General features: G+C 45.3%; 1 protein-coding gene across 1 annotated transcript in view; it reads left to right on the top strand.

Annotated features, from left to right (window-relative positions):
* Positions 1-27,829, top strand: part of sorl1 (sortilin-related receptor, L(DLR class) A repeats containing) — a 184,573-nt gene that overhangs the window by 9,265 nt on the left and 147,479 nt on the right. Inside the window, exons 2-6 of the mRNA XM_061718703.1 lie at positions 13,395-13,511; positions 13,596-13,730; positions 16,467-16,628; positions 19,308-19,375; positions 25,997-26,177. Of these exons, the coding sequence (XP_061574687.1) occupies positions 13,395-13,511; positions 13,596-13,730; positions 16,467-16,628; positions 19,308-19,375; positions 25,997-26,177 (663 nt within the window). The remainder of the gene's footprint in view (positions 1-13,394; positions 13,512-13,595; positions 13,731-16,466; positions 16,629-19,307; positions 19,376-25,996; positions 26,178-27,829) is intronic.

Here is a 27,829-nt window from a genome sequence, read left to right as displayed (position 1 = left end):
TTGCTGGTGGAATAAAATGAACAAAAAGCCGCCGTCAGAGTTGCTCTTTCTGTAGTGTGACCTACTAGTGTGGCCTGTAGTGTGATGATGTCAGATACAGCCAACTCAGCCGCTTAGAACCTCGGCAGAATAGTTACAGAAAAGTATCTACTCTGCACGTTTGACCCCTGGTGGAAAAGAACCAAACTGAGTGGAGGCGAGTCGGGCTGAGTAGGGACTAGTGGAAAAGCTCCAAAAGCCTCCTCCAGGATCTGGTTCCAGTCCTGTTGTAGAGCGTGTTCCCCTGTTGTTCTCCGTCGGAGAGTTTGCAGCCGTCTGGTTCAGGTGTCACCTCCATTCATGCTCCTCCCAGGACGGAGAGACGAGAGCAGGGAGGCTGACGTTGGACAGACCGGCCGTCTCCAAGGCAACCAGCTTCCCTGCTTCCCTGAAGTTCCTTGGGGTTCAGATTGGATGACGGGTTCATCAGAGGTGGAGGGACGCGTTTAAACCCTCACCTTTCTTTCAGCAGATGTTGTTTTTTTTACCGTCAGCTCTATTCATGTCCACATTTCTCCCATAATCGTACGGGATTAGACCTAAAGAAACACACTTCAGTCAGATATCATTTCCCACTCCGATCTCCAGATAACATCTACCAGGAAGTGTTCCAGCTGTGGCTGCAGCGCCAGCACGCATGCAGGTGCCGGGCGTTGGCATCAGCTGGTCCTGACTGGGCAGCCGTTGGCTATTTGCAAGATAAATATTTGCAAAACAGAAACATGTCACTGTTTTCAGAGAGTCAAGTGACAGCCAGCACATCTGAACAAGTATGTGGAGATGCACCAGAGAAATGCCACGGTACTCGAAAGACGAGTCGGTGGGAGGCAGAGCGTGGACGGGGACGCAGCGCTGTTATCAGCCATTCCACAACAACTGGTTGTTTAGTTCACTTTCAAGTTTCATCTCTTTTTCTCGCAGAGCAACGCTGTCTGCAGCATTTGATTTCAAATGATAACATTTCCAGAATTTCCAAGCTTCAAGTCTCAGGAAAAGTCTCCAGGAGGTTTCGGCCACTTTGCACTCCATGTGTGCTCGGTCTCGGAGGCATCAGTGACTACGTTTACATGCAGTTAAAATTCGGGTTATTGCTAATATTCCGGTTACTGAGACATTCAGAATATTCCGTTTACATGGTAATTAATCATTTGGGATATCTGAATCAAACCAGCGACGCACGGAGAACATCATGACGCACCTACCGTCATTTCTGCTTCTTCTTCCTGTATCCAAATTCAAAACAAATGCTGCTTCACGCAACTTTTCTCTCACCTTCTTGTAAATCTTCTATCCCGGTACTTTCTACCGTCTACAAATGCAGAAATGTTCTTATCCTTCATTACATTTATGAAGTGATTAGTCTCCTCCTGGTCTTGGTTTCTCCGTGTTTAGAAGAACTTCCTGGACTCAAAAGACCAGGATTCCTTGTGAACAGAGCATGTGCAGAAAACTAATTCCTGTTCCGTTTGATGGGGATATTCCGTTTGGTGTTTACATGACCCAATATTCGGGTTTTAAAAAGAGTAACCCAGGGCTCATATTCGGGTTTTTAAAAACCCAAATATGAGCAAATTGGGGTTATTCAAAGGTGTTATTGGTGTTTACATGGCCGTGCAAATTCGGGTTATTGCCAATATTCTGGTTTTAAAAGGGTTATTGATGCATGTAAACGCAGTCAGTGTGCATTCGTTTTTTGTCTGGCTGACTTTGTGCAGCTGCCGTCATCTTTCTGGCATCACCCAGCTGTAGATTTGAACTTTGAACTGCTCACTGTTGCCACACGGCTGCGCTGGACTCTACTTAACTCTGTTTGGCTGTTATTTTGGACTAGCTGTTCTCTGGTGCCGCTCCGGTGCCGCTCCGGTGCAGCCGCTCTGGTTTCCCTGCAGGGAGAAGTCTGCCTGGGTTCTCCTGCAGCTGTAGCGGGACAGCGCTGGGCGGCCTGTGAGAGAGCAGCCTCCTCTGCCTGCCAGTCCTGCAGAGATGATGTCATTGTTGGAGACAGCCGGTGGGGGTGGGGGGGCATCATGTCCAAACGTATTGTTGCTGCATTCATGCCTCGGTGGTACCAGACACAGAGCCAAGCTGCCCCCCCTGGCCAGGACCAAATCAAAGTACCAGAAGGGAGGCAAGTGTTGAGAGGACTGCGGTGTTAGAGTACAAGACATTTATTATGGCTCCCACCGTCGTGTTGATTTGTCCAATACAACCATATCAGAAACATTACAAAGTTTGTTTGAAGTTTATTTCCTCCAACGGTGTAAACCCGTTATGTTTTCCTCTTGAACTTTGTTTCATGTGTTCATGTACTTGACCTCCATTTATGGACCTCAACCAGTTTCACCACTTTATAATGTTGTGGCTGCTTCTCAGTACACTTAAGACGTGTTTTTACAAAGCTGGTGTAAGAACTGGACCAGCTGTGACATCATCCAGGCTGGCTGAGCTTCTGCTAACTTGTGATGCTACTTAATATTATTACTAATGATAATATTAATATTTACAAACCTGTCCAGACGTCTTCTGTGTCACAACTGAAAAACCATCAGACATGAGTACTGCCAAAGACCAGGACCAGCACAGCTGGAACCGGGACTAGCGGAACTGAAACCAGGACTAGCACAGCTGAAACCGGGACTAGCGGAGCTGAAACCGGGACTAGAGGAACTGAAACCGGGACTAGCACAGCTGAAACCGGGACTAGCGGAGCTGAAACCGGGACTAGCGGAGCTGAAACCGGGACTAGCACAGCTGAAACCGGGACTAGCGGAACTGAAACCAGGACTAGCACAGCTGAAACCGGGACTAGCGGAGCTGAAACCGGGACTAGAGGAACTGAAACCGGGACTAGCACAGCTGAAACCGGGACTAGCACAGCTGAAACCGGGACTAGCGGAGCTGAAACCGGGACTAGAGGAACTGAAACCGGGACTAGCACAGCTGAAACCGGGACTAGAGGAGCTGAAACCGGGACTAGCGGAGCTGAAACCGGGACTAGAGGAACTGAAACCGGGACTAGCGGAGCTGAAACCGGGACTAGCACAGCTGAAACCGGGACTAGAGGAGCTGAAACCGGGACTAGCGGAGCTGAAACCGGGACTAGAAGAACTGAAACCGGGACTAGAAGAACTGAAACCGGGACTAGCGGAGCTGAAACCGGGACTAGAGGAACTGAAACCGGGACTAGCGGAGCTGAAACCGGGACTAGCACAGCTGAAACCGGGACTAGAGGAGCTGAAACCGGGACTAGAGGAACTGAAACCGGGACTAGAAGAACTGAAACCGGGACTAGCGGAGCTGAAACCGGGACTAGAAGAACTGAAACCGGGACTAGAAGAACTGAAACCAGGACTAGTGGAACTGAAACCGGGACTAGCGGAACTGAAACCGGGACTAGAAGAACTGAAACCGGGACTAGTGGAACTGAAACCAGGACTAGAAGAACTGAAACCAGGACTAGAAGAACTGAAACCAGGACTAGAAGAACTGAAACCGGGACTAGAAGAACTGAAACCGGGACTAGCGGAGCTGAAACCGGGACTAGAAGAACTGAAACCGGGACTAGTGGAACTGAAACCGGGACTAGTAAAAATGAAACCAGGACTAGAGGAACTGAAACCGGGACTAGCGGAGCTGAAACCGGGACTAGCGGAGCTGAAACTGGGACTAGAAGAACTGAAATAACCAGCGGTTCTTTCCTCTGGCCCAACAAATGGCGCTTTTCCACTAGTACCTACTCAGCCCGACTCGACTCGCCTTGCACTCGTTTCTTTTCAACACCCAGATCAGAAGTAGGTTGGATCGAAGCTGCTGGGACGTACTTGATTGTGCGATTGGGCCAACCCCCCGACCAATCGGTGGTCTGTAGTGTGATGACGTCGGATACAGCCGACTCAGCAGCTTAGAACCTTGGCAGAATAGATACAGAAATAGTATCTACTCTGCACGTTATGCCGCTTTTGCACTAGTATCACCTCAGCTCGGTTCTACCCGTTTTGCGCTTTTGCATTAGGGCTGAGACGGGTAAAGCCGCTCCAAGCCGATACCTTTTTCTGTAACCATTTCAGTGAGGTTCTATAGCGGGCTGAGCAGGGACTATTTCTGAGGTCACCACCCTCCGCGCCTCTGATTGGTCGGGGGGCGGGGCCGTCAAACGTTTGAATCAGGAAGCGGAAGTCAGCGCGACTCGCGGCTCGCAGCGATTTTATTATAAAGCGCAAAACGTCTGTTTGGTGATCCAACTCTGAGGTGCAGATGTTCATAAACCTGGTGGCTGTCGAGAAAAAATTAAAAAAGCGATGTAGACGGGCTGTTTTTTTTCTCAGCTGCTCGCGGCTCCAGCTGATTTCTGATCAGCGCCAACATGAACAAAGCGGTTGCGCAATCGAGTACGTCACAGTAGCTTCACCACAACCTGCCCACTTCTCCCCTGGCTGTGGAAAAACACACGTGTGGAGCCGTGTAAAGCCGCGCCGAGCCGAGTCGGGCCAAGTAAGTCCTAGTGCAAAAGTGGCATTAGACCCCTGATGGGAAAGAACCAAACCCAGTGGAGGAGAACCAAGTCGGGCTGAGTAGGTACAAGTGGAAAAGCGCCAAAAAAGTTGGTGGTTTTTTTTGGGCCGCAGCCAGTTCTTTGTCAGTGGGAACAGAAGGCCCGGTTCCAAACTCAGCACTGGCCCAGAACCAGCCCTGGACCGGGTTTGGTGTAAAAGGGGCACCAGAGGGTTTGTGCAGTTGGTGCTGTGTGTGGGTGGCAGTTGTGTGTGAACAAAAGTCTTTCTGAGAGACGGTCCAGTCATCTCTGGGTCCCAGCAGACATTCAGCACGCTAAGTACCTTCAGCTGTCAGGGACTCAGCGTCACAGCCAATGAGGGACGAGGCCCGGCTGAGGTCCCGGTGACGCTGCCTGGACGCTCCGGTCAGGGCAACCAGCAGCATGTCAACAACGTTCTCCTCTTTCACACGGGGTATTGTCATTTCCTGCATCAGTTCTGTAGAAAGAGAGGTGTGAAGTCAGATCCCGCATCTGTGCCGTAAAGATTACGTCAGCGTGACCAAAGTATTTCAACATTGGCTGTTTGTGAAAGCAAAGAGATGAACAAATAACACACTCAGTTTGGCCTGAATTCATGCAGAACTGCATGCTGGAGCGAGCAGGGACGTAAACGGTGCTTTTCCACTAGAACCTACTCAGCCCGACTCCACTCGCCTCGGTTTGGTTCTTTTCTACTAGGGGTCTAACGTGCAGAGTAAATACTTTTTCTGTAACTACTCTGCCGAGGTTCTAATGGGGCTTTTCCACTAGTACCTACTCAGCGCGCCCTGGCCTGGGACGGCTCGTCACGCATCGTCCCGGCTCCACCTGCTTTTTCCTCGTTTGTTTTTCCACAGCCAGGGGAGAAGTGGGGGGTTGGGGTGAAGCTGCTTTGACGTACTCGATTGCGCAACCCCTTTGTTCGTGTCGGCGCTGATCAGAAATCAGCTGGAGCTGCGAGCGGCTGAGAGTAAAACAGAGCTCCTGGTGGATCTGGTCGTTCCTTATCACCGTCTACATCCCTTTTTTAATTCTCTCCTCAGCACCAGGTTTATGAACATCTGACCCTCAGAGTTGGATCATGAAACAGACGCTGTATAATAAAATCGCTGCAAGTCGTTCTCGCACTGACTCCCGCTTCCTGATTCAAACGTCTGACTCCAACGACCAATCAGTGGCGTGGAGGGTGATGACGTCAGATCCAGGGCCGACTCAGCACGCTCAGAACCTCGGCAGCCTCGGTACAGAAAAAGTATCTGCTTGGCACGGCTCCACCCGCCTCGGCTCGTAGTGGAAAAGCGCAAGACGGGGCCGTGGCGAGTAGAAGCGAGCTGAGTAGGTACTAGTGGAAAAGGGCCATAAGCGGCTGAGTTGGGCTGTATCTGACATCACACTACAGGCCACTGATTGGTCGGGGGGTTGGCCCAATCGCACAATCAAATACGCCACAGCAGCTTCGCTCCAACCTCCTACTTCTGATCTGGGTATTGAAAAGAAACAAGGGCGTGTCGAGACGAGTAGGTACTAGTGGAAAAGCGCCATGACTCAGGATCAGGACTTCAGAGTGGTGATATCCAATGATCACCAGCTCCTTGACCTGAGCAGTCGGCACTGTGATCCAGAAGAAGTGAGTTTCAGGCTACCAGACTTGTTCCATGTGCACTGATCGGACCTGAGCGAGGACTTGGAGCTCGGTTCGGAGCGTCGGGCTTCCTGTGCAGCTGCAGTGTGAACCGCAGGAAACGTCCACAGCTGGTGAAGAGCTGTGCAGGTGTAGAACTAGAGGAAGAAATATATATAACCTAGGGGTGGGCGGTACACCGGTGTCATAGTCATCACCGGTGTGAAACTGCGCCACGACATGGATTTTGCAATACCGTCAATACCGTAATAAATCAATTATAAAATAATAAGCCTAAATAAGGAATTAAAAACGTCGGTGATATGCAAGGTTTGCTGCCGTGTTGTGACAAGATAAGATAAGATAAGAAATCCTTTAATAGTCCCCCAGAGGGGAAATTTCCAGGTTACAGCAGCAAAGGGGATAGTGCAAAACAAGAGGCATCAATATCACACAATATCACACAACAATAATAATAATAATAAACACTATAACACTATAAACAGTATATACAATAATAATAAGAATAAGAATAAGAAGGAGAATAAAAATAGTAATAAATAAAACAATTCTAGTATACAAAAAGAAAAACAGATGGATATTTACAGATGTTATTTATGCCCGTTGCAGAATGGTTTTTATTGTCAGGATTGTTTGTATTGTTTGTGGTCTACTGTGAGCAGTGCTGGTTGTGTAGTCTCACAGCTGCAGGGAGGAAGGACCTCCTGTAGCTCCTTCACACACCTAGGGTGAAGGAGCCTGTCGCTGAAGGAGCTCTCCAGCGCTCTGAAGGTGTCCTTCATGGGGTGGGAGTCCTTCTCCATCATGGATGACAGCTTAGCCATCATCCTCCTCTCTCCCACCACCTGTACTGTGTCCAGAGAGCAGCCCACGACAGAGCCGGCCCTTTTAATTGTTTTGTCCAGCCTCCTTCTGTCTGCAGCTGTGATGTTGCTGCCCCAGCAGACCACTCCGTAAAAAATGGCTGATGCCACCACAGTGTTGTAAAATGTTTTCAGGAGCTTCTCCTGCACACCAAAGGCCCTCAGTCTCCTGAGCAGATAGAGTCTGCTCTGGCCTTTTTTGTGGAGTGCAGAGGAATTAGTAGTCCAGTCCAGTTTATTGTTGAGGTGAACACCCAGGTACTTATAAGATGTCACCATCTCAATGTCCTTTCCCTGGATGTTCACCGGTGTCGGGGGGGATTTATTACACCTGCGGAAATCCACCACCAGTTCTTTGGTTTTCCCCGCGTTGATCTGGAGGTGGTTCTGCAGGCACCAGTCCACAAAGTCCTGGGACAGTTCTCTGTACTCGCTATCGTCTTCATCAGTGATGAGGCCGACGATAGCAGAGTCGTCAGAGAACTTTTGTAGGTGACAGGTTGGGGAGTTGTAGGAGAAGTCAGCAGTGTAGAGGGTGAAGAGGAACGGCGAGAGGCAAGAGGTGGAAACACAAGCAACCTGTTTCATCACTTAAAAAACACGCACGCCCGTGAATATGAAGAGGCAACCCGGGCCAAAACGAGCGCAAGTGGGACCAGCAGCTGGTCCCGCTGGGACCGCTGCTCCGCTGGGACCGCTGCTCCGCTGGGACCGCTGCTCCGCTGGGACCGCTGCTCCGCTTGGACCGCTGCTCCGCTGGTGCTGCTGCAGAACCAGCGGAGCAGCGGTCCCAAGACTACACAGCTTTCACTGCAGGCATCGTGTACTGCTGCTACACCTTACGACAAGAGTAGTAAGAAATGCAGGGCTTAAAGTATTCCGGCACAGAGTTTTTTTTCTCGGCGTGCGAGTTTGAGTGCTTTAAAAAAAAAAAAAAAGGTTTGAGAGAAAAAAAAAAGGTTGAGTCAACCGAGTTCGTCTACCAATGGAATGAGAGGAAAGCAGCTCTGGCTCAACCAGACTAACACCAGCCAATCAGAAGTGGAGCTGGGCGGGTCTTTGACGGCAGCGGAGCGCAGAGCGCTGTTTCAACCTGCTGGAATACGAATCACCGACTTCAAGATGGAGAAAAAATTAATGAATGTCGGTTTAAAAGAATCTTTTTGCCCAGAAGAAAAAAAGAGTGACAAAAAAATACCCATAAGCATGTTCTTCTCTCGAAAAAACACACCTGTACCGCAGGCTTTAGAAGAAAAAGACGCTGCAGCGCGAGTCGGGATGCAGCGGTTCAGAACAGCAGTGAAATACGTGCGAGGCGGTGCTGATCTCCGCAATTTGAAGCTTTGTATAATAATTATATAAAAAAAAAAGGGTTGCTACTATGTGAATATCACTTATCACGGGTTCTTTTTGGAACGTAACCCTCACAAGGGATTACTCTATATGAATACTCATGGCATAAACCTGTCAAGTTTTGGATTTAAAATTAAGGGAAATTTTCCACCACCCGCTGTCCAACCAGCCCAACCGAGGTCCAGTATTACATTTTAAGACAGGTTTACAAAATATTTAAAATATAATAAAAATAAATATAATATAATATAGGCTATATATATATATATACATACATACATACATACATACATACATACATACATACATACATACATACATATATATATATATATATATATATATATATATATATATATATATATATGTGTACATATATATATGTATATATATGTATATATATATATATGTGTATGTATATATATATATATATATATATATGTATATATATATATATATATGTATATATATATATATACATATATATACATATATATATATATATATATATATATATATATATATATATATACATATATATATATATATATATATATATATATATATATATATATATATATATATATGTATGTATGTATGTATGTATATATACATATATATATATATATATATATATATATATATATATATGTATATATATATGTAAGATCTTTAGGTTTTTTGCCAAATAAATATGTTGAGAGTGCATAATACTCTCCCATGTCTCTTTTTGATAAGGATACTACCATTTACTTATTATATTATAAAAATATTAACCTTATTCACATAAAGGGACAGGACAGGCTACTCCTCCCAAAACGTACCAAAAAATACCGTGATATTATACCGTCACCGTTCAAAAGATGAAAAATACCGTGATATTAATTTTAGGTCATATCGCCCACCCCTAATATAACCTACACATATCTATAGATATCTGCTCATCTTCAGTTTCCTATTTCACCATGGATCACACTTTGGGAAGCTTCTTTATATTTCTGCGTTATTTCCGTGTAGATAAGAGTGAGTTTGATGCTCCTTAACCAGGTCGGTCCTGGATCAACATCAACCATCATCGTTGGTCCCGGTGAAGCTGCAGTCTGTCTGCGGTGAACACTGACACACCGGGTCCCAGCGGATTTGGTCAAGATGTTTAAACTGTGTTTTGTGATTAATAAGCACGGTTTTTAATTATTTTGTGTTGGATCGATGTAGCAAATAAAATCGTTGGGACCATCCAGCTCCTCAACCATCAGTTAGTGTTTCACATGAGCAGTTCAGGTAAAAACAGCAGTCAAATCAGCAAAAATGTCAGTTTGCTGGATGAAATATATGAATTCCTGATAAAAGCAGCTGATGATCAGTTCATCAGTGAGGAAGATTAGCACCCTCACCTCCTAGACCGGGGGTCGGCAACCCGCGGCTCTAGAGCCGCATGTGGCTCTTTAGCGCCGCCCTAGTGGCTCCTGGAGCTTTTTCAAAAATGTTTGACCTTTTTTTTCCTTTTTCTTCTTTTTTCCTTTTTTCTTTTTTTTCTTCCTTTTTTTCTCTTTTTCTTTTTTCCTTTCCATTTTAATCTCGACATTTCCACTTTTTTCTCGACATTTCCACTTTTTTCTCGACATTTCCACTTTTTTCTCGACATTTCCACTTTTTTCTCGACATTTCCATTTTTTTCTCGACATTTCCACTTCTTTCTCAATATTGTACTTCAACATTAATCTCGACATTTCCATTTTTATCTTGAAATTTTGACTTTTTTTCTCTACATTTCGACTTTTTTCACGAAATTTTGACTATTTCCTCGACATTTCGACTTTTTCTCAAAATATCGACTTTTTTCTTGACATTTCGTTTTTTTTCTCAAGATTGTAGTTCAACATTAATCTCGACATTTCGACTTTTTTCTCGAAATTTCGACTTTTTTCTCGAAGTGCATGCAGCATGTGTTGCCTTCATTCTAAGGCTGATACAAGACTTTTAATTTTTTGCGGCTCCAGACATATTTGTTTTTTGTGTTTTTGGTCCAATATGGCTCTAAAACATTTTGGCTTGCCGACCCCTGATCTAGACTCTGAGGGAGCAGCGACGCCGTACCAGCAGGTGACTGTTGCTGCCCATCAGGTGGCTGCTCACCCACGGGTGGCTCCCATGATGCAGTTTGCTGCTTCATCTTCAGTCCAGTCAGCGTGACTCAGCAGAACGGGCCTGGCCGGGCTGCAGAGCTGCTGGCAGCTCTCCCTCCTGCACTCAGCGGCCAATGAACCGGCCCGGGAGGCAACTCAGCTCAGCTCAGCTCAGCTCAGCTCAGCTCAGCTCAGCTCAGGGCCATGCAGGGATGGAGAGGATGGAAAAGCTGAACCGGGCTTCATGACAACAGCTGATAGATGCTCCTTTGTTCAGTTGGTCCAGGAGGTTAAGTTTGCTGGCGACATGCAGTCTGGTCTGCAGGATGTCAACATTTTGGTTGTGTGACTGCAGCTTTGTGCTGAGGGACAAGACCACGTCTGCTGGTCCAGTCTGGTCCTGGTGCTCCTTCTCTCCTGCCCGGGACGCCGTACGCCGGGTTGCTGCGGCGCTTGTTATTGATTTCTAGAGTATTATTAGTGTCTGAACGCCGGCGTGGGCCAGCGTGGGCCGGTGTAGGTGCAGCTCAGGGAGGGAGGGCCGCGTTGCCACTGACAACAGTAAAAATGGCCTTGAAGCTCAGAAGCAGAGCGTTATAGACGCCCCCCCCCCTGAGTCATTACTAAGAGACGGGGGCCGCGAGGCCGCCGCCGTCAGAGGAGCCAGACCACTTCTCTCCATTGACCCGGGAGCCGGGGGGGGAGATGAGTCTGTGTTAGAGCTGCTGCTGAAAACTCAGATGAACCTGTCCTGTCCAAATGATCCAGTCATCATTTCAGTGTGTCTGCTGTCTCAGAAAATTAGAATATTGTGATAAAGTTCTTTATTTTCTGTAATGCAATTTAAAAAATAAAATAAAAAATGTCATACATTCTGGATTCATTACAAATCAACTGAAATATTGCAAGCCTTTTATTATTTAAATATTGCTGATTATGGTTTAAGATTAAGATTCCCAGAATATTCTAATTTTTTGAGATAGGATATTTGAGTTTTCTTAAGCTGTAAGCCATGATCAGCAATATTAAATTAATAAAAGGCTTGCAATATTTCAGTTGTTTTTTAATGAATCCAGAATGTATGACATTTTTGTTTTTGTATTTTTATTTTTTTTAAATCGATACAGATACAAGATACAATTTGACATGCATTTCAATACATTTCAACACAACCCCACCACGTTGCACCACCACACGTCCACATTACATCACAGGTTCAGCAGTAAATTGTATATTTGGTTGTTCTTCTTTGAACAAACAAACAAAACACAAATGAAGTTAACAAAACAAACAAAAATGTACAAAAATAATAAGAAAAAAAAAAGGGAAAGAAAAATGTGTGAGGCATCTATCTTTTCAACCTGATCTAGAACTGGTTTCCATGTAGAATAGAAGTTGAGGGCACAGCCTTTTGTAACATATGGGATCTTTTCTAAAGTCAGATGCTGCAGAAGATTCTGATCCGTTGACTGAAAGTTGGAGGAGATCTGTCTTTCCATTTAAGCAGTATGAGCCTTCTAGCCGGTAACGTGTTTCTGCCATGATGCGTGGGGCAGACGTCCTGCGGTACGACACACACAATACCACTATTATGGGAAGAGCTTCTATGGGTGTTCCTAGCAGGTTGGAAAAGAATTTGAATATAGGTTTCCAAAACTCTGTAAATTTTTGGGCAGGGGGAACTGACCTGCTTGCAGCTGTTTCATTCAAAGATTGAAATGGTATTTATGTAGGAATGTGCTGGAAGGTTGTAGTTCCTGCTCCAGACCTAACCCTCCCTGGGTTCACTCACGTCTTCCTCCAGCTGTGCTCGTGTCCTGGCTGCTCTGGATAGAAGTATGAGAAATGATAACCGTCGGTTTATCGGCTGGTTGTATTTGTCTTTGTGAGCTGAATAAAGACCATGTTTCTGCAACATGAACACAGAAACCCGGGTGTGCTGACCATAGACTTATAAACGTAGACGCCCCATCGAGCGCTGAGTCGTACGTCAGCGTCGCCGCCATATTGGATGTTCAAGACTGCGCTGTAAACTAATACAAGTAAATGGACTTATTTTCATAAAGCACCTTTCTACAAAGAAATGTACGTTTTCCGTCTCATTTATTCATTCACACACGCACTAATATACTTGGGAAACAGTTAGGCATAGATAGAGAACAAGGTAGTGCCGAAAAACAATATATATCCCCCCTCACAAAAATAAGAAAAATAGAGAAACGTATTTTCTCATCAACAAAACATATTTTTAATTTTTCAAGTAACAAAATAACATATTTTAACTATTTTTCAGATTTTTTTCAATTATTTTATTGTCTGAAAAATGGTTCAAATATGTTATTTTGTTATTTGAAAAATGTAAAATTTGTTTTGTAGTTGATGAGAAAATACATTTCTCTATTTTTCTTATTTTTGTGAGGGGGGATATGTATTGTTTTTCGGCACTACCTTATTCTCTATAGCTGATATAACATGCATTACTCCTATGTGGGATCAATAAAGTTCTTATTTTTGCCATCTGAGAAAATTAAATATGTTATATTTGGTGCCTAACTGTTTCCCAAGTATATTAGTGCGTGTGTGAATGAATAAATGAGACGTAAAATGTACATTTCTTTGTAGAAAAGGCGCTTTATGAAAATAAGTCCATTTACTTGTATTAGTTTACAGCGCAGTCTTGAACATCCAATATGGCGGTGACGCTGACGTATCGCAGCAGCAGCAAGAACACTCTGTGGCGTCTACGTATAAATGTCTATGGTGCTGACGGCATCTGAAGGGACTTGCTCTTTCTCCCTTGTAACTGTCTGTTGTTGTGACCTCCTCCTGCCCTCCAGGCCAACCTGAACGACTCCCACAACCAGATGGTGGTGCACTGGGCCGGGGAGAAGAGCAACGTGATCGTGGCTCTGGCCCGGGACAGCGCGGCGGCCAGCGGGCCCAAGACCAGCTCCGTGAGTGAGACCCGAGGACCGGAGGTTTGATTTCCCTGCCAGGACCCGGTGTGGACCGCGTCCTCACCCCCTCTCTGCCTGCAGGTCTACGTGTCCTACGACTACGGGAGGACCTTCAACCCCGTCTCTGACCGGTTCCAGCTGTCGGGGGCCAAGGCCAAGGACGGCAGCAAGCAGGCCATCTCCCAGTTCTACCACAGCCCTTCAGACAACCGGAGGGTAAGTTCCCCGCCCAGACCAGTCTGCTCCACTGCCAGCTCCTCGTCCCGGCGTAGGGGACGAGGAGCCCGTCCTGCAGCTCACACCACACCCTGGAAGAAACGGCTCTGCAGAGCTCGTACTTGGTCGGCGTTGATCTTCTTGTCCAATCCCCAGAAAGAAAACAAAGCAGCTGGTATACCCCTTTCTCTACCAAACCGGTTCCAGAACTGGTTCTGAGCCGGTGCTGGTGCTGGTTCACAAGTCGTTGAACTTAGGAACCAGCTGAGAACCGGTTTGTTTTTCCACAGCTCGGATGTTAAAAGGAGTCACGTCAGTTACGTTGCTGCAAATGTCGGTTACGTTGCTGCAAACATCAGTTACGTCTCTGCAAACGTCGGTTACGTTGCTGCAAACGTCAGTTACGTCTCTGCAAACGTCAGTTACGTCTATGCAAACGTCAGTTACGTCTCTGCAAACGTCAGTTACGTCTCTGCAAATGTCAGTTACGTTGCTGCAAACGTCAGTTACGTCTCTGCAAACGTCAGTTACGTCTCTGCAAATGTCAGTTACGTTGCTGCAAACGTCAGTTACGTTGCTGCAAACGTCAGTTACGTCTCTGCAAACGTCAGTTACGTTGCTGCAAACGTCAGTTACATCTATGCAAACGTCAGTTACGTTGCTGCAAATGTCAGTTACGTTGCTGCAAACGCCGGTTACGTCGCCGCAAACGTCAGTTACATCTATGCAAATGTCAGTTACGTCGCCGCAAACGTCAGTTACGTTGCTGCAAATGTCAGTTACGTTGCTGCAAACGTCGGTTACGTCTCTGCAAACGTCGGTCACGTCTATGCAAACGTCAGTTTAGGGCTGGGCGATATATCGAGATTTTAATATATATCGATATATTTTCAAACGCGATATGGAACAAGACGATATCGTTTATATCGATTTTTAATTTCTTTTTTAAATTTTCTTTTTTATTTTGATATAGCTCATTTTGTGACAAATTGACTTGAATGTTTTATTTGAGATTTGCACAAATGTTTTGTTATTTGCACAACTGTCAACCTCAGTGGAAAAGTCTGCCTGTTACTGTCTACATTGTATTAATTGCACAGTGTATTTTAATTTAATTGTTATGCAGGAAAGGGATATTAGTTTTATTTTATTCAAGAAGCATTTTTATTCTATATATGCAGGCAGTTTATTTTTATTTCATTTGTTTTATACATTTTGATATTGTGCAGACCTCTGTTAATAAATGTTCCTGTGTGACATTTGGCACGAGGCTTTGTATAAAAACTGACTGTTTTTTTTAAGGGTTTGCCTCAGAACAAAATGAAGCTAACAGAGATGCTATGCTATAATGCTTTGGGGGAAACCCAGGGATTAAAGTTCTCCGTACTGGGTACGGATTTCCGTCCTGGGGATTTTTTTGGGATATTTTTTTATGAGATCAGCGCAAATCCGACAAAAAATATGAACACCGGGGTGTCTGTAGCGCCGCGGTGACTTGTCGAACGGCGCCCACTGCAGTCAATCAGCTGTTGGCTGTGCACACACAGTAAAGTTCTCCTCTGGTTTTAGATGCACATAACCTGACACCTAATAACCAGGCATCAGAATCTTCCGCGGATTTTGGTCTCAGCAAAAAAATTCCGCGGAACGGAAAAAAAAAAAAAAAAAATCCCCAAACAACGGACTCGAAAACGTGATGCGCCAGGCCAGAAAAGAAAAACATAATATGCAAAAAATAAGCGACGTATCTATCCATTCATTCAGAAATCGAAAATAATTTCCATTTGGGAGCCTCTGTGCGGCGCTGAATATGCAATGCAGTGTTTGCGTGTGCTTCTCATTGAAATGACTGGAGGCAACACGTTGCGGCAGTGAGTGAAGCCTGAATTATGGTTCTGCGTTAAATCGACAACTGGTCACGTTGCGAATGAGCAGAGCCGGCAGGGAAACAAAGTCAACAGTGCCGCGTGTCCGTGTGTAACCTAAATCTACCATGGCCTCAGTGTTAGGGCTCGGCCAGGTGGGGCTTTATAAATAAATGGGCTTTATAAATGTATTAAATATATGAGCGCGGAGTCGGCGTGGTGACGAGCCGGGCGCGCGCCGGCGGACAGTGGAGTCGCGCTGTGAAGCCTGAATTATGGTTTCGCGTTAAATCGACGCGAACCTACGCCGTAGGCCTCGGCGTAGGTTACGCGGCGACGCGCGCCGTACGGTGCGTGTGCCGCGTACCCTACGCCGTGTGCTCTGCGTTGGTGTGACGCAGAACCATAACTCAGCGCTAGACCTCGTCGCATGTCGGTCTGCAAACGTCGGTTACGTCTCTGCAAACGTCTGTTACGTGGCTGCAAAAACGCTGGTTACGTCTATGCAAACGCTGGTTACGTCGCTGCGTTTGCGTGAAAGTTGCAGCAACAACCAGGTATCTGCTCTAACAGGACTTGGTCCACGTAGCTCTTCCGTGGACACATCTCTAAAAGACAGGTTGTCTCCTCATTCTTATTTGAAAATGTCTCCGTCTCCCAGTCTTGCTATTGCCGTTGGTCTTAACAACTCGGCCCCCTCCGCTAACGTAAATGGTTCTTTCTCTGGATCAGCAAGGAGTTGGTGCTAGGGAGAGGGAGTTCTGGTCTGGCCCTGTTTAGATTATAGATACTGGATGGCGATAGAGGAGGAGAAGCTACTCGGTTTTGTTTTCCCTGTCTTCAAACCCGGGATCTGGTCTCTGTTCCGCAGTACCTGTTTGTGGACTCCACCAACAACTACCTGTGGAATACGGTGGACTTCTGTAAGAGCGTGCAGGGCTTCCCCCTCCCCTTCAAGCCCACCGACCTGCTGCTGCACCCCCGGAGAGCCAGCCTGGTGCTCGGCTACGACGGCTCACATCCAAACAAGCAGGTACGTCCGGCTCGGCTCGGGGAAAACCGGCTCCACGTCTGAGAACTCTTAGTTTTTCTCTTTCAATGTTTCAAACCTTGGAGGGACGGCGTTCATTGTTGTGTTGTGTCGCGTCTGCGGCAGAAGTCCTGGAGCCTCATGTACAAAACGTGCGGCGCACAAAAAACGTGCGTACGCCACTTTTTACGCTCACGGTCGGATGTTCAAAAAGTGATTTGAACGTGGAAAGTTGCGGTCCTGCACGCAGAAATCATGTCTGGCAGGACACGACAGTCCCCACATCAGCAGATAAGTTACACACAAGTGGAACTGCAACAATCTCACAATCAATTGCACAATCACATTGGTCTTAATCCGTCAGTATATAATACGCGTGACAATAAAGCTGAACGAGGAGCCGTTTCTCATCCACCAACTTAAGTTCTGGTGTCGGTTCATAAAATACAAACAAGAAAGGCAGAGTGTAATGATGCACTAACACTGCCCATAAACATTCACAAACCCTTACGATCATAATAAAAACCACAACTCTTCACGGAACGCAGCACAAAGCAAAGAATAGCATTAACCATAATGCAATGCAACTTAAATCGGAAGAAATGCCCCCAAATAAATTATTTTTTTCCAGCCTCAACTTCTGACAGGACTGTCTCCAGCTCACAGCCCATGTTTTTCTTTAATTTGTTTTACTTGTTTTTGCAATTTGGATGAACGTCTTTTTTTTTTTTTATATTTTATTTATAGCACTTTTTTTTTTATACATACAGGTACAGTAAGTAACTTATAAGTACAAAATCTGTAAGACAAGACAATATACAAATCCCACCCACCCTCCCTCTTCCCTCCCCCCACCCATGAGACAAGGAATTCACAAAGGACAGAAAAATAATCAAATAAAAGACTAATATAAAAACAAAAACCAAGGAGGGGGAAAAAACAAGTGGGCTGCTTAGATGTTAAGATTCCACCGCTTTACAGTCGTGTAACCGTACATTTTCCAGGACAGAAAGATGTTACTCTGAGCAGCGAGCGTCCATCACATCCTCAGGTGGAACAGAACTGGGTTCCATATCCTGAGGAACTTTTGAGGGTTCCCAGACAAATCATATCTCAGTTTTTCCATATGTAAAATATTTGTCAGTTCACTGAGCCAAGTTTTAAAGCCGGGAACATAGTCAGATTTCCACAGATTCAGAATGCACATCTTGGCGATCATCATACCGCTCACTAGGGCGATGCGTACGTGAGTGTTGCTCCGGTGAGTCAGAACAGCCGAACAAGCAGTCTCTGGGTCCGGAGATAAGTTCACATTAAAGACAGTTGAGCACCATAGAAAAATATCAGACCAGAAGTTATGGAGGTTCGGGCATGACCAAAATAGATGTTAGTGTGGGATGAGCGGTTTTTAATGGATATTTATACGGTGGCCATTGCTGAAAATTAAAGAAACGCTGCAAATAAAAACAAACGCTGCTGCAAATAAAAACAAACGCTGCTGCAAATATAAATAAATGCCGCTGCAAATATAAATAAATGCCGCTGCAAATAAAAATAAACGCCGCTGCAAATAAAAATAAACGCCGCTGCAAATAAAAATAAACGCCGCTGCAAATAAAATAAACGCTTTGCAAATAAAAACAAACGCTGCTGCAAATATAAATAAATACCGCTGCAAATATAAATAAACGCTGCTGCAAATAAAAGTAAACGCTGCTGCAAATAAAATAAACGCTTTGCAAATAAAATAAACGCTGCAAATATAAATAAACGCCGCTGCAAATAAAAAAAAATTACGCAAATAAAAAAGCCACAACGGAAGTGAATTACCGGGGACTATTTTTGCTGATGCACTGGTGTTTTTTACGTGGGAGGAGAAGAAGAAGACGAAGAGGACGTAAGTGAAAAGGAAGAAATAAGAAGAGCGAGGAATAAGAAGAACAACGAACGAGAAAATAAGTTAAACGGTTAGTGTTCAACGTCGCTACGTGTAATTTTTAATGTGTTAGGCCATAAAAACACCGGTGCATCGGCAAAAATAATCCCCGGTAATTCACTTCCGTTGTGGCTTTTTTATTTGCGTCGTTTTTATTTTATTTGCAGCGTTTCTTTTATTTGCAGTGGGGTTTCTTTATATATTCAGCGTTTATTTTATTGGCAGCGGCGTTTCTTTTTGTTTGCAGCGTTTATTGTATTTGCTAAGCGTTTCTTTTATTTGCAGCGGCGTTTGTTTCTGTTTGCAGCGTTACTTTTATTTTCAGCAATGGCGGGTCTCGGCCACCTATATTTATCCTCATTATCATATTCAAATGGATCTACTTGAGGGAGGAGTGTTGTGCTCCTGCATGTTCGCTCAAATCCACGTTGATTGTGATGTCCAAAGAAACCTGCGTGGATTTGGGCGTACGCACAGTTTTGAACATCTGAATATTTTTTTGCGTACGCAAGAATTCCACACACGGATTCACGTTGGAATCCACGCACTGACTCTTTGTACATGAGGCCCCTGGTGTGGCAGGTTCCTGCACCTCTGGAGGAGCCTCCTCCTCGCCGGGGGTTGGATCAGAACGTAGGAATGAGCCTGACCTAGATTCACACGCTGTCCCCCTCCTCCCCCTCTCCTCCTCTCTTCCCCCTCTCTCCCCCTCTCCTCCTCTCCTCCCCCCGTCTCCCTGACTCTAGCTGTGGAAATCAGACGACTTCGGGGAGACGTGGGTGTTGATCCAGGAGCATGTGAAGACCTATTTCTGGTAAGAGCCCCAGCCGTCTCTGAAGAAAGCTCCACGTTTGAACGCTGGTCCAGGTCTGAGCACGTGTCCACCTCTGCCGGTCCAGGGAAGCAGCCCCGTGTTGCAGAACCTCCCGGTTCCTCTTCAGGTTCCGGCTCAGTGGGAACGGATCCTTTCAGCCGTGTCTGCACTTCACTTTCAGAAATATCGATGCGCTGCTTCACTAAATAATTCATGCCTTGATTAATAGTCAGTGGCGTTGATTAATAATCAATGAGTCATGTAATATGAATGAAGTGCAGTTGTTTCCTTTGAAGCACTACACCACTTTTAAGATGACGTAAACAGTTTCTACACGTAAAACCAAAAGCAACTAGAGCCCTGTTTTCTTCATCCTGCTGCATTTCTGACCATCACCACCCGCACCTGCAACGTGTGTGTTACACTCCCGCTAAACTCTGAGAATTCATGCCGCACAATCATAGAGATGCATTGATTTAGTGTCTTCTCCCGTCCCGCAAGAGAAATGTCCAGACAAATCTATCTGATTTAATGTTAACATGGTAATTGTGGAGCTTGATGGATGATTGACAGGTCATAGGTCACCTGACCCAAAGTTAGATGCAAATCCATCATTGTCATTATCGAACACGCATCAATTATGTGATTGAGGTTATAGCAACGAGAGTAGCTGTGAGTGGCTCAAATAACACTAATAAATAACATAAAATAAACAAAGTTAATGAATGAAACGACTTGTCCATTACATTACTGTGGAGGAAGAGAATGACTGCGTTTCCAGCATCAATAACCCTTTTAAAGTCTGAATATTGGCAATAACCGGTTTTGCACGGCCATGTAAACACCAATAACCCCTTTGAATAACCGGGATTTGCTCATATTCCGGTTTTTATAAACCCAAATATGAGCCCTGGGTTACTCCTTTTAAAACCCGAATATTCAGTCATATAAACACTAAACGGAATATCCCCATCAAACAGAACAGGAATTTGTTTTCTGCGCATGTTCTGTTCACAAGGAATCCTGGTCTTTTGAGTCCAGGAAGTTCTTCTAAACACGGAGAAACCAAGACCAGGAGGAAACTAATCACTTCATAAATGTAATGAAGGATATGAACATTTCTGCATTTGTACACGGTAGAAAGTACAGGGATAGAAGATTTACAAGAAGGAGAGAGAAAAGTTGCGCGAAGCAGCATTTGTTTTGAATTTGGATACAGGAAGAAGAAGTGGAAATGACAGGAATTGCGTCATCACGTTCTCCGTGCGTCGCTGGTTTGATCCAGATATCCTGAATGATTAATTACCATGTAAACTGAATATTCCGAATGTTTCAGTAACCGGAATATTAGCAATAACCCGAATTTTGACTGATGTAAATGTAGTCAATGTTCCCGCCCTAGTAAAGTTGAAACCGCCCACTCCCGCCAGATTTGCGTTGGGTCCCGCGGGACCCAATCCCAATGCAGCCCTCTAGTAACAAGTCAGGAGACGTTTTAATTAAATGTGAAGAGGAGGGGGGTGGGGGGTGACATCCGCTGCTAGTCTGAAACCAGAAAAACACAGGGAAACGCACAACGGGCACACAAGCCTTGGAGATCTGTAAGAGAAAGAACAAACAGACTCAAGAACAGGCAGAGAGACAAACAGCAACCATTCCAGGTCCCTGAGACTGAATCAAAGCTACAATACTGAGATTATCTGTCCCTGAAACTGCAGAGTGAGTATGTAGGTGAGCAGGTGTCAAAACCATGCTCCACCTGAACTGTAACTACAGTGGAGGAGGGAGGGAACAACCCCGCCACCCCAGAGACCAGAAACCGACACCTTGTGCTTTAACGGCGATGCGCCGCTCATCACTCAGCCTCTGTCAGGCTGTGTCAGCAGTATTTCCACCAAGCTTCATTGATCCGCCAGCTCCGTTAGCCGTTCCAGGTTTATCGGCCAGCTTCCCCCCCGGTGGCAGATCGATGCAGCAGGAGAGACGTGGAGGACGGCCTCATTTCATTTCATTTTCTTGCTTTAACATATATAAAGTGGTCTCCCCTCAGCCTGCCAACTCAGAGAAGGAGGAAAGCAACCAAATTCTGCAGGGTCTGTACAGCCGCCCGGATGAGCCGTCCAGTGTGATGTGGATCTACGAGCCAATAAGATTCTGCGCATTTTCTTTACGTAACCAAAATGCAAACCACGGCCACAACTATAAAACCGTGTAACTGCATGAGCGTCCCACTATCACGTAGCACTGCGTGACAGACGCTCTCTGTCCATCTCCCTCCAGCAGCTTTGTAATACCGTATTGGACCCGGTCTTTGTACGTTTTGACCGTATAGAAACGTAATTCTCGTCAGTTGTATGAATTTTACCAATCAATATACAGAAACATTTTGAAAAAAGAGAAAATAAGTATAACTTAAAGCAGCACAATGTAACTTTCAGCTTGTGTTGAGTTTGGCGGCTCCTTTGGACAAAAGTGGTAGTGCTTTACCAGTAGTGTGTTAGGGTTCCTACCATGCTCCTCAAAGTTACATAGTGCCAGTGAAGGCGATACAGACCCCTCAGACCATGACAGAGGTTCATTAAACCTGTTGGAAGTTGATGTTCCATCACAATGATGATGATGAAATATTAGATTAAGGTGGAAAAGTTACATAGTGCTGCTTTAAAAGGAACAGAGATCTTTAAAAAAACTAAATTCAGGACAAAATTAATGGAACGTTTCTGTTTCCGTAAAAGATATCAGTTTATGGAACAATCTGGATACAGAAACCAAAGAATGCAAATCAAACATTACATTTTAATAATAATAAAAGCCAGTTTGATGAAGAAATATATTTGTTTGGCCATTGTCAATATTTTCTTACTTGCTTTATATTCTAACGTCACACTTAAAAGTAACTCACTCCAAACGAAAGACTCTCATTCCATCTGGGAAGTGCCTTTTGTAGTGAAATGAGGAGGAATCATAGAGATAACTTCTCATTTCAACTAACTGGATCAGCCGTTCCTCATCCGTGACTGTTTCCTACAGCGCTTTCAACCGGCTTTCAACACGAGCGACAGGAAGAAAATAGAAGCAGGTTGTCCAACAAATGTTCAGCTCAAAACACACGCGCCGTGTCGCACTGCGTCGCGTGGCCAGTTAGGAAAGTCCAATAGAAAATAAAGCAATGGAATTGCATGCATGACATGGTGTAAAGGCTGATTTATGGTTCCGCGTTACACCAACGCAGAGCCTACGGCGTAGGGTCTTCGTAGGATTTAACACAGAACCGTAATTCAGGCTTAACTCCACCGGCCGGAGCTTCCGCCATTTTTTCGTAGCAGTGTATCGCGTCATTCAGGCAGCCAATCAGCACAGAGCCTCATTATCATAGCCCCGCCCACTCAGGATCCTGCATAGATAATGAAAGAATGGAAGATAAAGACATGGTTTAGAGGGTGAATTTCTAATTTATTTAGAAAAAACAATCAAAAGCTTGTTTTTAAGACATTCAAGGCCTGTTTAAAATAGGTATTAGATGCCATAATAGGTCCTCTTTAAATTAATTCCGGTCTTTCTTTCTGCTCGTTCCCTCCTCCGTCTGTCTCCATGATCTTCTATTCCGCGCTGGGCTGGTTTTCCAAACAAAGTTTTAAGATGCAGCAGCAGTAAACGCTGGTCAAGAGCAGAGACCATTTATTTAATAAATAGCTTGGAGGACCTGGAAATAATTAAAAGAACAGATGGAAACAGGAAACATCAAAATTGTGAGCTTTTCAAAGTTGTAGCGTGTTGGTCTGTACTGGTCCATGTTGTTGCTAATCGAGTAAGTTTGTTTTTCTTCCAGTAGTTTAACTTCCGGTCCCCCCCCCTATCCAATCAGAACCTTCCCAACCCCCAGACCTGTAGAGGAATTGGATAAAGCCGATCAAACGTGTTTTCCATGTAAACCTCAATTCGGAATTACTATTTCCATGTAAACTCGAAGGAAAATAGTTTAATACGGAATAATTAATTCCGAATAAAAAAAACATCATGTAACCGTGGCCATTTTAGCCCCAAATAAAATAAAACTCCAATCTGTAGCAAATGGGAGGAGGTGATGGCGGGTGAGGGCGGTTTTGGAGGGAGCCTGAAGGAGCAGGGAGGAACTGGAGGGGAAGAGCAGAGACGGCACTCACGGCCCAGACAGCGTCCATCCGCTGAACAGGGAGCTGTGAGAGAAACGCCACACAGGCCGCTCGGCCCAGACACTGCTGCCTTTGTCCTGCTCTCCGGGCTCCGGGAGAAACACACTGATGTGGAAGGCCGATAAGCCGCCGTGAACCTCCTCCATTCATCCGTCCAGTCCCCGCGCCGCTGCGTGACCAGGGTCCTGAACGGGCCGCTGTACTCTAGTGGCTACAAATAGAAGCTGTTTATGGAGGGTTGACAGACATCCGTGTCGCTTTGAGTGCGTTGTCAGTCTGTATTTTTCGCTGACATTTATTATCTTGAAAACTGGCCTTTTTTTTTACATGTTATATCTATATGAAAACAGACAGAGCATCTTTGTCAGTGGATTCAGAGATTGAACATGTCAACAACAGAATAATTGCACTGCATTGGGCCGTAAAACTGAGTGTCATTGAAAGGCCGCTCTGGAGTTATGAGGTTGGTAACGAGTTTCCTTTAAGACCAAAATGGCATCAGTCAAAACAGGGCTGGCCCAAGCCTCCACGGGGCCCTAAGCAAAATTAGATTTTGGGGCCCTCTATAGAAATCTCTCTCGTTTTTAACTAGCTAATGTTTGCTACTATAGGCTGCACGCTCACGCAAAGTCAAGGCTATTGAGGGACTTTCCTAACTTGAGGAAACTTTTCACAATTTCCTTGACACCAAACGTTACACTAAGACATGCAAACATACCTTTATCTTTCCGTTTTTTCTCCTCCATCTTTCATTAGGGCCCGAGCACTGACAGTGTGAAGGCCCTAATGTATCCGTAGGAGATGTTCTGCCATTTCTTCGGCCGCTTCTTCGCCCGAACCATAATGTGCACCCAGGTGTGTTATACATCAAAATGTGCGTCTCCATCCTGCGACGATGCACGTTACTTTTCTCAGTCAAAAGCGTTACCGTGGCGACGATAGAAGCCAGAAAGCGTTGGTCCATATTTGATAGTTCCTACTTTCTGCCATAACTTTTGAATGGTTTCACATAAAGACTCGTGGGTGGTGTCATCGGACTCTGTTTTGAGTCCTTGACCGTGCAAATTAGCCCCGCCCCTTCTTCTGATTGGTCCATATGTGATAGTTCCTATTTTCTGCAATATTTTTTGAATGGTTTGACATAAAGAGTCATGTGTGGGGTCATCGGACTTAGTTTTGAGTCCTTGACCTTTATTGGGGAAAATTACACGCGCGAGGGCCCGTTCATCGCTGCTTGCAGCTTTAATTATCTTTCTTTTCTCTGCTCCTGACGGATAAGTCCGTTTTTGCGACGTGGTGGACCTTCAATCTACTCCTCACATGCAAAGTGCCGTGCACAATGAACACATGACCAGTGGAGCTCTGGAGCCGAGAGGCAGCAGTCAATATGCCAGCAGTATCTACTCTAGTCTGTTCACATAATATTGTTTATTTAATGATATTAATTTTTTTTTTGTACAATTTTGATAATGTATCAATCATCACTCACACATAAAGAAATATTTATCTTTTATTTTATTTTTTTAACTCTTGGGTGCCCCCTAGTGGTCACGGGGCCCTAAGCAGCCGCTTAGTTCGCTTATGCCTTGGGCCGGTTCTGAGTCAAAGCCAAATCCATGGTTGTTTTAGCCCCTGGCGGACGTAGAAAGGTGTGGTCTGGGTACCTGCTGACGCACCACGGTCATCTCAACGTCCCAACAATTACTCTGCTGACTCGGAGCAGAACAATAATAGACGGTCTTTTCCACTAGTACCTACTCGTCTCGACTCGCCTCGCCCTCGTTTATTTTCAATACCCAAGTCAGAAGTTGGCGGTTTGGAGCGATGCTGCTGTGACGTATTTGATTGTGCAACACAAATGGAGAAGACTCACTCCGGCTATTGTGGTCCTTCACCTCGCGAGAATCGCTTTTTAACTTTTTCAGTTTGTCTCGGCGCTGCTGAAAAGTCCGTCTGTAGCCCTGAGCAGACATGGACTGAGAAAGCTCCTGGCATCCAGCCTCTCTCTGGATATTTTCCTCAGCCACCAGGTTTAAGTAGGTCTCCACCTCAGAATTTGACCGCGGAACAGATTTCTGCGCTGCCATTGTTCTTCGAAAAAAAAAAAATGAACAAGAAGCCGCGAGTCGCTCTTGAAACAATGTCACATCCTGGCTCAGAAATCTTATTGGCCAACCCCCCGACCAATCGGTGGCCTGTAGCCCGACTCAGCCGCTAAGAACCTCGGCAGAATAGATAGAGAAAAAGTATCTACTTGGCACGTTAGACCCCTAGTGGAAAAGAACCAAGCCGAGTGGAGGAGAGTGGAGTCGGGCTGAGTAGGTACTAGTGGAAAAGTGCCGTTTGAAGTGATGTTTTGGTGCTTGTAACAAACGGAAAGGTTCTTCTGTTTTCTGTCCCCCCTCCCCCACCCGGTCCACCTGCCGTCCTTTCCTCTGGGAACCCTCAGGGGTGTGGAGCCCTACGACCCGCCCACCACGGTGCTGGTCCAGAGACACGAGCCTCAGGGAGTTTCCACCGTCCTCAGCAGCACCGACTTCTTCCAGAGCGAGCAGAACCGCCGAGTCATCCTGGAGCAGGTGGACAGCTTCCAGCTGAGAGACAAGTACATGTTCGCCACAACCACACGGGTAAGTGGAGGTTTACGCTTCGCACGCACGCCGCCTGCCCACAGCACACACCCCTCTGCTGGCCGTTACACTCGTCTGCTGTTGTTCCTGTTGCTCTGTAATTGCAAAAAATTCTTTGGTGAAGAAAGACATAAATGAGTCCCAAATATCTATACACTCTGTCTGTTTTCCTTTGACAATATAAGTCAACCTCTCCAGTCCAAGACCTGTCATCAGCTCCTTCTTCCATAACCCAAGTGATGGTGGTTCAACATTTGTCCAGTGTAGTGCATCATTCTTCTTGCATGGAGAAGTCCAAAATCAGTCATTTTTGATTGCTTTGTTGTTTTGATAGTATCTTTGGGGTATATTCCAAGTATGCAGATTGTTGGCATCAAAGGAATGTTACACTTGGTCATCAATGATTAACATTTGTCTACCTTTTCCCACAATAACAGAATCTTAGGGCATTCCCATAAGCAGTGCATCAAAGTTCCCAGTCTCTTTCAGTCAGGCATTTAACACAAACATCTGTGAATGTTAGGGGAAAAATGGTGAAGTTTAACAGGGGTTATCTAACAGTAAACTTACTGAGTGGCAGGATGATTGACATTTCAGACTGATTACGACGCTGGTCGATGGAGCAAAAGCTGGTCGTGCTGCCCAAAAAATCCCTCATGCGGTTTTGGCTTCCAACACCAGCGTGACATTTGTGCCCATCAATAACTTCCATGCACCAATTAGACACCAGGACAGAATGTATGGCAGAATCATAGTTTTTACTCAGCTAGAGCCAAAATGAATGTCCCAACTAACCCAACTCAGTATGCATTGGTTTGTAGCGGTTTGGTTGCATTGGTTTGTAGAGGTTTGGTTGCATTGGTTTGTAGAGTTTTGGTTGCATTGGTTTGTAGAGGTTTGGTTGCATTGGTTCGTGGCGTTTTTTTTGCATTGTTTCGTGGTGGTTTGGTTGCATTGGTTTGTAGTGGTTTGGTTGCATTGGTTTGAGAGGTTAGGTTGCATTGGTTCGTGGCGGTTTGGTTGCATTGGTTCGTAGCGGTTTGGTTGCATTGGTTTGTAGAGTTTTGGTTGCATTGGTTCGTAGTGGTTTGGTTGCATTGGTTTGTAGAGTTTTGGTTGCATTGGTTTGTAGTGGTTTGGTTGCATTGGTTTGAGAGGTTAGGTTGCATTGGTTCGTGGTGGTTTGGTTGCATTGGTTCGTGGTGGTTTGGTTGCATTGGTTTGTAGAGGTTTGGTTGCATTGGTTCGTGGTGGTTTGGTTGCATTGGTTTGTAGAGGTTTGGTTGCATTGGTTTGTAGAGGTTTGGTGGCATTGGTTTGTAGAGGTTTGGTTGCATTGGTTCGTGGTGGTTTGGTTGCATTGGTTCGTAGAGGTTTGGTTGCATTGGTTCGTAGAGGTTTGGTTGCATTGGTTCGTAGCGGTTTGGTTGCATTGGTTCCTGGTGGTTTGGTTGCATTGGTTCCTGGTGGTTTGGTTGCATTGGTTCCTGGTGGTTTGGTTGCATTGGTTTGTAGAGTTTTGGTTGCATTGGTTTGTAGAGTTTTGGTTGCATTGGTTTGTAGAGTTTTGGTTGCATTGGTTTGTAGAGTTTTGGTTGCATTGGTTTGTAGAGTTTTGGTTGCATTGGTTTGTAGAGTTTTGGTTGCATTGG

Source organism: Cololabis saira, chromosome 4 (assembly GCF_033807715.1).
Source record: "Cololabis saira isolate AMF1-May2022 chromosome 4, fColSai1.1, whole genome shotgun sequence".
Classification (NCBI taxonomy): domain Eukaryota; kingdom Metazoa; phylum Chordata; class Actinopteri; order Beloniformes; family Belonidae; genus Cololabis; species Cololabis saira.
This window is presented reverse-complemented; position numbering and strand designations above follow the sequence as displayed.